At 35.1% G+C, this 10,944-nt stretch overlaps 1 protein-coding gene across 4 annotated transcripts; it reads right to left on the reverse strand.

The window, feature by feature from the left end:
- Window positions 1-4,563: 4,563 nt before the first annotated feature.
- On the reverse strand, window positions 4,564-6,127 carry LOC142518637 (uncharacterized). Of its 4 annotated transcripts, XM_075621438.1 has the most exons (4): window positions 5,975-6,127; window positions 5,795-5,903; window positions 4,976-5,681; window positions 4,564-4,895 (listed from the first exon to the last, which is right to left on the reverse strand). In XM_075621438.1, exons 1-3 carry the CDS (start codon window positions 6,091-6,093, stop codon window positions 4,980-4,982), a joined length of 930 nt encoding a protein of 309 aa, XP_075477553.1. In that variant the 5' UTR covers window positions 6,094-6,127; the 3' UTR covers window positions 4,564-4,895; window positions 4,976-4,979. The 4 variants fall into 4 exon arrangements, with proteins under 4 accessions (XP_075477553.1, XP_075477560.1, XP_075477547.1 ...); XM_075621445.1 differs by having other exon boundaries at window positions 4,564-5,681; window positions 5,831-5,903; XM_075621432.1 differs by having other exon boundaries at window positions 4,564-5,681.
- Between the last annotated feature and the right edge of the window lie 4,817 nt (window positions 6,128-10,944).

A 10,944-nucleotide genomic window follows, 5' to 3' on the forward strand; every position in this document is an offset into this window, starting at 1 on the left:
GTTCAAGATAATGGTTAGTACGATAATTAAAAGAGGTCAAGTCCCGAGTGAACTAGAATGTCATAAGCTACTTATTCACTTCGGGATGAGCTTGAGTACCTTAGTCTAAGTTATCCAAGTTAAGTATTTCAAACTCATGTTAGTTTGTGCAGCAGCGACCCAAGCGAGATCCAACGAATCCCTCAACGCCAAGTAAGTATGTTTGACGTGCAAAGAAATAATTTCAAGTTTTTTTGGTATGCTAAATTTCTTGTGACCAATAATGTATGGGATTGGAAAGCGGTAAAGCATGACCAGGGACCAATCCACCTCGTTAAAGTATGAACGGGTTTAGATCAGTATTGGAAAGCGTTAAAGCATGAACGGAGACCAATCCACCCGTTAAAGCATGAACGGGGATCTCATGTATGTGGCAGTGGATCTTCCCTGTCAGCCCAGTACTGTGGTTTAGTCTGATAAGGTGTATTTATGTATGGGTCACTTGCTTTGAAACACGCCTCTACGCAAAATGATGAAGTTTATGTATGTTCATGTATGGACAAGTATGCAAGCATGTTTAAGAAAAGTTTAATGTTATGGCACGTCTATGTATGTATGTAAGTTCAAGCTTTTATATGGATGTTCAAGTTCAAGTATGTACATTCTATTTTGAAGTTGCATGTGATTTTATTACGTAGTACTCGTTACTTCCAGTTTATACGTGTTGAGTCTTTAGACTCACTAGACTTGATAGATGCAGGTGAGGATGCATTTGAGGAGACGGGAGGTGGGGACCAAGGAGCTGGCTTGGACTGAGCAGGAGGCTAGACCCGAGGACCGCCCAGTTTTTAAGAGTTTATGTAATGTCCAAAATACTTTGTTTCATATTATCTATTATGAGTTTTAAACAAGTAATTTTAATAAACTTCGTTTGAGATCTTTTGTCACAATAATATTTGGGGTGAACAGTTTATTTTATCGAATTTTGAAGGTTCGCCTTTTATTTAAGAAAATTTTTAATTTTTTCGCAAATTTTAAGTAGTAAAAAGTACGGTACGTTACAGAAAAGTGTAAGGAAAAAATATAATAAATTTGAGAAGTTGAATGATAGTTTTAGAATTATACATAAAAAAATTCTCCAGTGTGCCAACATTTAATTGCCATAATAAGTTTGTGGCACATGCAATGGACCAACATTAGACGAAAGAACGATGAAGATGAAGATGAAGATGAAGATGAAGATGAAGTTGGGTGATTCTAGTGAGTTTAGGAAATATGGTTTATAATAATTGGTTTTTTAAAATTAATTTGTAAAAGTAAGACCAATAATAATTGGTTTTTTAAAATTAATTTAAATATAAAAATGTATATCGATTTATAATCAGTTTAACCAATTTTTTAAATTCAAAGTAAATACCAAACTGATAAAATTGAATTGAACAATAATTTTTTTAAAAAAAAACCAAACTACTGATTAAATCGAATAAATTTTTGATTTAATTGGGTTCGATCTATTATTTCAGTTAAACTGAGCATTTAGCTCACCCATTGAGGAGATTATGTTTTTTTTTTTTTTGTGTGTTATTCTTCCTACTTATTTTGTTTCCTTATGTATCGTTGACATGTAATGTATATACATATATATAAGTGTATATATTGTATATATTTATTATACATCATGTATGCTTATATGTGTATATATAAAATATTTATACATATGATCACTGCTTAGAATGCTCTTAGTAGCGGTTGATCATATAATCGTTACTTAAATTATTCAATAGGTTCGATTTCCAAACTAACCTTACAAAAGCAATAAAAGTTTTCAACAACACCAGTTCTACGAAAATCAATGTAACAAATGTTTAATATGAATAATTTTCATAATGCTCATAATAGTTATATCAACAAGAGAAATTTGCAGCAACTGATTTATACAACCAATAAAAAAATATATTCAATAGGTGCAATTTCCAATCCTAAAAAAATCAGTGCAATAAAAGCTGTAAACAATACCAGTTCTGTAAAAAACATTGTTAAATATATTCAACATGAGCAGTTTTCATAATGTTCCGAATAATTATATCCAAGGTTCCAAAAAGCGTAAAGCATCCCAAAGCGCGGATGTCGAGCTCCAAGCTTTTCAAGCTTAAGCGAGATTAGCACATGCTTAAGCGTGAAAAAAGCATTTTTTATTTTTAATGTAATTGTAATTATCTCAAAAACCAATTAATAGATAAAATAATACATAAATATGATAAATTTAATTGATGCACTAATTCTCATATTTATAAAAGCATAAAAATCTCTAAATTGCAATCTTTTTTTTTTCCAACTAGATCACATTAAATAATGCTAAATATTTATCAAATCATTATCAGACATACTTAATCATAATTAAAATTTAAAAATAAACATCGAAATTATAAACCTAATTTATAATTTTAAAATAAAAACACATACCTTCAAAATAAAAAATTTAAAAACAAATAGATTCAATTAATTGTGCTTAAGCACACTTAATTAAACACCTAAATTATGCTTAATTCAGTCAAACTACAGTTTAGCCGCTTTTTTCCGCCTTTCTTCGAAGCGGGGCATTTTTGTCGAGTTTCAAGCTTAAGCGGGCTTTTTAGAACACTGGTTTTATCAGCATGAGCTGTTTGTAGTAGCGATTTATAAAACCAATACTAAAAAGTATTCAACATGTGTAATTTTCAAACAAATCCTAAAAGCATAGGGCAATAAAAACAGTTTATAGCACCTGTTTTGTGAAACGATTGTTAAAAATATTCAATATGAATGAATTCCAAATTTTTCCTAATAGTTATAAAAAAAAGAGCAGTTAGTAGTGATTCATATATCCAATACTAAAAATATTCAAAATACATTATTTTCAAACCAATCGTAAAAAGAATAAAGCATTAACAACGGTTCATAGGAACAATTTTGTGAAAACCGACGTTAAAAACATTCAGTATGAACAGTTTTTCAGAATGCTGCTAATAGTTATATTACAAGAGAAATTTGTAGCAGCAATTTATACAAAAAAAGTTCTAAAAGTATTCAATATGTATAATTCCAAATTAATCCTAAAATAGAGCAACAAAAGCGGTTCATAGCACCACTTTTGAGAAAATCGCTGTTAAAAATATATAATATGAGCAGTTTACAAAATTTTTCTAATAGTTATATCAGCAAGAGCAGTTTGCACTATCGGTATATAAAACAAAAGCGAAAAAAGTATTCAATAGATATATTTTAAAAACAATCCTAAAAACTAGAGCAATAAATGTTAGTCTCATCGATGCTAAAAAAACTGAAAATAAGTGAAACACTAAATTAACTGAAAAGTAATTTAAAATTATATGAATATTCAATTAAGCCATCAAAGATCGACTTCAACACATTTTATTTACAAAAGATCACAAATAAATGATTAACTAATGGATCAGAGAAAATAAATTAAAGAAACCAAAAACTACTTGCACACATGTATAAAATAACATGAACATGTTGAAGTATCATATTAGTCCGAAAAGTTTGTAGTCGATGAGTTTTGTCTTTTTTTCCCTTGAATTTTTTCACTTTAGTTCATCTTTCAAACTTTTAATCTTAATCTCACGCTTTCCCTCGATTATCTATATATCCTATTTTATTATATTAAAAGTTCAGCTTAGCAGAAAAACTATTTTGGTGTGATTGAAACAATAATGTCGACCACATGTAATTAAAACTGTAACCTCCTCCACTTCCATTATCCCACGTCCGGCGTCCCCATCTCTTTCCCCCGCTTTCTGTCCTTAACCATTCTTGTTCGGAATCAAATTATCTTTTAATAATTTTCTAATCATTTCCCCCCCTAAAAAAAATCTAGATTCAAAATGGATTCCTAAACCGATGTATCACCGATCACTTGGCCTCAAATGGGATGATCAATTTCATAGGTATTGAAAAAACATTATTGATTATGCGGCAAAAAATGATATACTATTTTCGTATCTTCATATTTGCTAGAGATATATACTCGTTCCTTTATCTGTCATCCCCACTCTTTTTCTTCACAGAAAAATTCATGCAAGTTCCAACTAAAAACATTTCTATTTATTATATTCACTTACAAATTCAAGATTCAATTCTTTATTTATCATCATCCAGATTATATTTAATATTTATTTTATAGATATAAATTTTAATAATATTATCTTTTATATCTATATATAGATATATAACACCTAGTATTCATTTATTTATTTATACACAACTAGTATAAATTAAAAAAATCTTCAATCTCGGTTGCCCCACTGGGCTCAGGAAAAATACGCATTTACTTCTTTTTTTAAATTGGAGTTTCAGTGACTGGAAAAAAAAAAAAACAGCACGAATTATTACTACCAAACAAGTATAATCCGAGCTATTAATTATCAAAATCTTCATGGTTGATTTTAGTATGTCAACATCGTCCATACTACTATTGATGCAACACAGAATCTCCTCATTGTGACTCGAACTGCAATAAAAAAGGAAAAAAAAAAAAGAAAAGAAAAGAAACTATTAAATATTCATAATCACGCATTGAACTCACGGAGAGTGTAGTGGTTGCACAACCTATTTCACAATAAAGTATGGACAAATAAATGTAAAGAACCACCAAAATATAAAAATGACATCGAATGAAAATTTGAGTAAATTTGTTAACTAAAACTCAATTATAAACAAACAAAACTTAAGACATATGATCTGGGCATGACTATATGTTGAAAAAACATACCAAGGCCCCAAATGTTCATCAACTGTATGGAATACTAGCTGTACGCATAGGGAAAAAATAACAAATAAGCACACAGAAGCACAAAGTTCATAGAAGTACCTGAATAGTTCTCCAACTCACAAGAAAAGTAGTCATTGTAAGAATCCTTCAAGAAACAATTAGTTTGATAAATACAATGTATCATCTTCATTAACATATATAAAGAAGATTAAATTCATTACGTACCATCTCAAGATAAGTTTTCACCAAAATGCAGGAAAACACAAAATTCAATTAAAATTTCGTCATCAGTTTCATTGCCCGCGACATGCATGCCATCAACTATTGAGCCCTCAACATCAGATCTAGTTAACTCAACATCTTCCCCATTTATATCACTTAACAGTGATTGTATACTTGAAAAATTGATATCAACAAAATACATTGTATCAATATCATTTTCATCACCCATATTGTATGTATCTCTTGGTGTGTGACGAAAAACATAATACCAGTCCTCTTCTTTTGGATCAAGTACATAATAAACCATTTTATCTTGTGAAGCTAGAATAAAAGGTTCATGCTCTTCTCGTTCTCCTGTATGTATCAAGCGTGAAAAGTTAACCATTGTAAATATCAAACAATCAATTTTTGTTCCAGAAGTAGTGTTAACCCAATCACATCGAAAAAGAATAATTCTTCCACGACTGCCGTAATCAAGTGAGATTACATCATTTAATCTACCGTAGTAGGTTGACTCATGATCATCATTATCATGCATCGATTGCACCATGATCCCACTATTCTGAACTTTTTTGTTCTGTTCAGATTCCACTGTGCGAAATGCAAAACCATTTACATTGAATCCTTGAAAACTAAAGGCTATAGAATTTGGAGCTCGTGAAAGCGCCCTTAGATCCAAGTCAACAATTTCTTCATTCGTTTGATCAAACTGTAAGATACAAAAAATACAATTATAATGAGGTATAAATCTCTAAAAACATAACCAACCCATTTTATGATGAAACTGTAATATACATATAATTTTTTAAGTATACTAATCACTCGTCTTGCGAACCATTCCGCAAATTGCATTCGTACCATATTTTCCAACTGGGAGTTAGTTGGACGACGACCATATCTATATCGTCTCTTTAGTTCGCTTTTAAATTCTCTTTTCAATTTTGACAAATAGTTAGAAACTTCCATTACTAAGAAAACAATTAAAAAACTATACTTACTCACGATGTGGCTGCAATTCTGAAACAGTTGGAAAGGATATATCTATGAGCTTGAGTAAGAGTTTTGTTGTCAAAAGTAACTACTTGACGCCCTTTTGTAGGTCTTCCTACTTGTGGAAACATTTCTAATGATGGAAACTCAACATTTGGTGTCTCTTTGTGTATGGGACGGAGCCCAGCCCCAGGTAATTTTGAATCCTTGCTCCACCCCTGATCAAGGAGTTGGAAACTCAGATTTGATAACAGTATCAAATAGTTTGATTTTGTTAAAAACCTTGTTGAACCATGCGTACACAAGAAGGTTAGTTGGATGTTGTAGAAACTAAAGTATGGTTAGTTAGTAAATTTTCCTTGAAAAATATGAGTGAAGCGTACTATGTATTATGAATACAGATCTATATAGATAGATTAAAGAGGATGTTATGGTTGACCCAATCTACTTAAATCGATATCATACTAAGGATATTAGTAGAGGATTTTGTATCATCCTCTGGAGGCTTCGTGAGATGAAGACCCCTATCAAAGATCGGTGATAAGACCGAGAAACGAAAGGCCAAAGGTAAGGGAAGCATTATAAGAGACGAGTCCTCAAAATATAGTTCCTCCAAGAACGAGACCCCGAGATTAAAATGCGAAAAAGGTGGGGGGTAGTCACCCGAGTGTGACATATATGTTTAATTTACCTCAAGAAATGTCGGAAGTGCGGGCTATAAGGTCACCCGGCCTTTTGTTTCCAAAATCAGTGATCAGGTTGTACGAGCATTACGAGGACAACTAGGGAAGTGTTGTCAATGGAGTCGTGAGATGTGTTAGAGTAGATGCTTTGCAAGCCAACTGTTAGTTAGGGATTTTATTGACTCAGTTGTAATTAACAATCTTTATTTTAATATAATTCATTATTTCATGGTATGTTATTTCTTTATCTGTATACCCATGTTATCAAATGTAGAGCCCAAATTCAGTGCACGTATAACCATGCATTTATTTAATTGTTAAATTATTTATTTAAGTTTAAAATGATTTACAGCGATTCATGATTTATTCAAATGCACTATTTTAAATTAATTATGCTTATGTGATGCACGTTAAAAATGTTTTCTTTAGTTTCATGTTTCAGGCGATTATTCGATGCGAGATCGAGGAAAAGACCGACGACGATTTTTGGCAAAATTTTAATGTGGTATCCTATTTTAAGTTAAGGATGGAGCATTTTAAATGTTTGATTTAATTTCTAGAATTTTAAACCCTAATTTGATTATCAGTTGATTTTTTTGTGACTTTAAAGTTTTAAAGAATTTTCACTTGCACATTTTTAATTTTTTTTAAATTAAGGAACTTTTTAATAGAAGTTAAGGGAGGGTTATGTTTTAATTAGTTGTTAATTGAGTAATTAAGCAAATCAATTCCCCTAATTACTATCCTAACACACGCACACACACTTCACACACGCACACATACACGTATATCACACACACATATATCTTTGTATCCCATTTTTTTTTCATCTCTTGGAAAGAAAACCTAGGTTTCCTTGAGTTCATAGCAGCCGCCCCCTCCCTCTCCAATTTCCAGCAAATTTTCGTGCATTTTCTTCAAAAAAAATCGAGCCACCATCGTCCCGGATGAATCCTCGCGCCATCTCCGCTTCGGTATCGTTGGTTCGGTAAACTTTAACATCATAAGGCTTGTATATTCTATTTTTTTCTGCGTCGATCATGTCATAGTAGGTGTTGCGTTGTTTTTATGCGTAAAAATACATGTGTGATGCGTAAAGTTTGGGAGAAAATTGTTTAGATCGCATTTTGAACGTTTCTGGATCTGAAAATCTCGTTTTTGCTGTTCTTTTAAAAACTGCGATTTTTCGTTCACGATTTTGAGAAAACTTTCAAAATGAAAATCGTAGAAATTTTTGATACCTTCGATTTGATATAAAATTCGAAATATTTGGATAACAATTGAGCGAGTAATGAAGTTTTTCGTGGGACTGCTCAAACTGAATTTTTCAGAAAATATGTTATTGATGTGTTCTTGAAGTTTATTTATTGCAGGCTTTGTTGGGAACCGTCGAGTGATCGCTGCTGTGTTTAGGTATATGGAGCATGAGTTTGGATGAGTTTTGATGCTTCGTTTCGTGTCGATAGTCGTTGGTTGCATTAGAAATCGTAGGAATCAATTGGTGTCAAAAATTGAGTTTACGGATTTGTTGCTTGTTAGGTGTGCGCCGTCGTTTGAGACGTTTTGTGGAGTCGATTCAGTGCCATAACGTCCTAGGATGAGTCTCGAGGCGTTGTTCACTGTCTGTGTAATCGAAATTGGAGAGTATAAGTTTCTAAGTCGCGGAGTCCAGTTTGCTCGGCGCCCGAGCGGTAACTTTTTACCGCCTGAGCGCCACTCTTTCTGTCCGAGTGTTCTTTCCAGTAACCTCGGCGCTCGAGCGATAATTTGTTACCGCCTGAGCGCGGACCCTGGCGCTCGAGCGGTGAAGTATTACCGCCCGAGCACGGCCCCATCTGTAAAAATGTTTGGTTCTTTCTTCTTTTAAAGTTCAATAATGAGTTCATGTCTTTTATTTTTGGGAAATGTTCGCACATCATTTTAGAGATTGTTCGGGGTTCGATGGCATGGGTTAGTACGATGATTGAACGAGGTCAAGTCCCAAGTAATCTAGAATGTCATAAGCTATTTTGAACTTCGGTGGTGAGCACGAGTACCTACGTCTAAGTTATGCAAGTTAAGTGGTGGAATTCATGTTAGTTTGTGCAGCAGCGGCCCCAAGCGAGATCCAACGAATCCCTCAACGCCAAGTAAGTATGTTTCACGTGCAAAGAAAATATTTAAAGTTTTTGAGGTATGCTAAATGTCTTGTGACCAATTATGTATGGGATTAGAAAGCGCTAAAGCATGACCAGGGACCAATCCAACCCGTTAAAGCATGAACGGATCTAGATCAGGATTGGAAAACGTTAAAGCATGAACGGGGACCAATCCACCCGTTAAAGCATGAACGGGGATCTCATGTATGTGGCAGTGGATTTTTCCCTGTCAGCCCAATTCTGTGGTTTAGTCTGATCAGGCGTATTAAGTATGGGTCACTTGCTTTGAAACATGCATCTACGCAAAATGATGAAGTTTATGTATGTACAAGTATGCAAGCACGTTTAAGAAGAGTTTCATGTTATGGCACGTCTATGTATGTATGTAAGTTCAAGCTTTTATATGCACGTTCAAGTCAAGTATGTACGTCTATTTTGAAGTTGCATGTGATTTTATTACGTAGTACTCGTTACTCCCAGTTTATACGTGTTGAGTCTTTAGACTCACTAGACTTGATCGATGCAGGTGAGGATGCATTTGAGGAGACTAGAGGTGGGGACCAAGGATCTGGCTTGGACTGAGCGGGAGGCTAAGCCCGAGGACCGCCAAGTTTTAAGCTTTATGAAATGTTTAAAAGTACTCTGATTTATGTTATTGGTTATGAGATTTTAAGCAAATATCTTTGACAAATTTTACTTTGGGATCATTGTTGCAACAATATTTGGGGATGAACAGTTTATTTTATCGAATTTTAAAGGTTCGCCTTTTATCAAGAAAATTTTTATTTTTCCGCAAATTTCAAATAGTTTAAAAGTTCGGTACGTTACAGTTGGTATCAGAGCCAGGTTCTTTTAAAGGGTTATGCCTACTTCCAGTTGCGAGAAGCTCACGAAGCCAGACCTCAAGTCTGTAAGTTTTAAAGTTTTGAGTTATGTTATGCACTAAGCATTAAGTCATGATTTCAGCATGTCCATGTTTTAAGTTCAGTTTACGTGCATCTTATACTATTGATATCATGTTCATGCATATGGGGTTTACGTGTTGGGTAAATTGTTGGAACAGTATGCCTCCTAGACGCATGATTAACCGGGAAGCTAGGGATGAGGATAGAGAGGCTCGAGAGGAAGGGAGAGACGCTCCTCCTCCTCCACCGCCCAATATGCAGGAACAGATGCTTGTAGGAATGACTCAGTTCTTCGCACAGTTTGCGGGGAACCAGGCGACGGTGTATGCAGGGGCTAGGCCCAGACTAGAGGCGGTATACGAGAGGTTCAGGTGGATGAGCCCAAAGGAGTTTTCGGGGACTACTGACCCGATGATAACCGAGGGATGGATTAAGTCCATCGAGGTAATCTTTGACTTTATGGAACTGACTGATGCAGATAGAGTCAAGTGTGCCACATTCCTTCTGGCAGGAGACGCCAGACTGTGGTGGGATAGTGCATTAGTGTCAGTTAACTTGCAAACACTGACGTGGAGTGGATTTAAGGAGGTATTCTACTCCAAGTACTTCACTGAAGAAGTACGATCCAGACTGACCAGGGAGATCATGACATTGCGTCAGGGAGATAGCAGCGTTGTGGAATTTGTGAGGAAGTTTGAGAGGGGGTGTCATTTTGTGCCCCTGATAGCTAATGATGCCCAGGGGAAGCTGAGGCATTTTATGGACGGGTTGCGGCCGATCTTGAGCCGCGACGTGGGAGTTGCTGGTCCTACTACCCATGTCGTTTCCGTATCTAGAGCCTTGACGGCGGAGCAGGATCAGAGGGATATTGAGGCTGACAGGCAGGGCAAGAGGCCTTATCAGGCTCCACAGCAGCAGCAGCGACCTCAGTTTAAGAGGCCGTTCTAGGGGCAGCCAGGAAAGAAGCCTTATCATGGACCACCAAAAGGCAAGGGCCCTATGCCACAGCAGAAGGCGCCACAGAGGCCGGGAGAGCACCCGGTGTGCCCGAAGTGCAACCGTCAGCACCTGGGACAGTGTTTGTATGGGTCGGGCAAATGTTTCAAGTGCGGAGCAAGTGACCACATACTAAAGGAGTGCCCTCAGTGGAGGCAGCCGATCCAGGGAAGAGTGTTCGCCATGCATGCTTATGAGGCGAACTCAGACACGACGTTATTGACTGGTAAACTATTTAATTAAGCATCGTATTACTTTGC

Source organism: Primulina tabacum, chromosome 1 (genome assembly GCF_025594145.1).
Source record: "Primulina tabacum isolate GXHZ01 chromosome 1, ASM2559414v2, whole genome shotgun sequence".
Classification (NCBI taxonomy): Eukaryota; Viridiplantae; Streptophyta; class Magnoliopsida; order Lamiales; family Gesneriaceae; genus Primulina; species Primulina tabacum.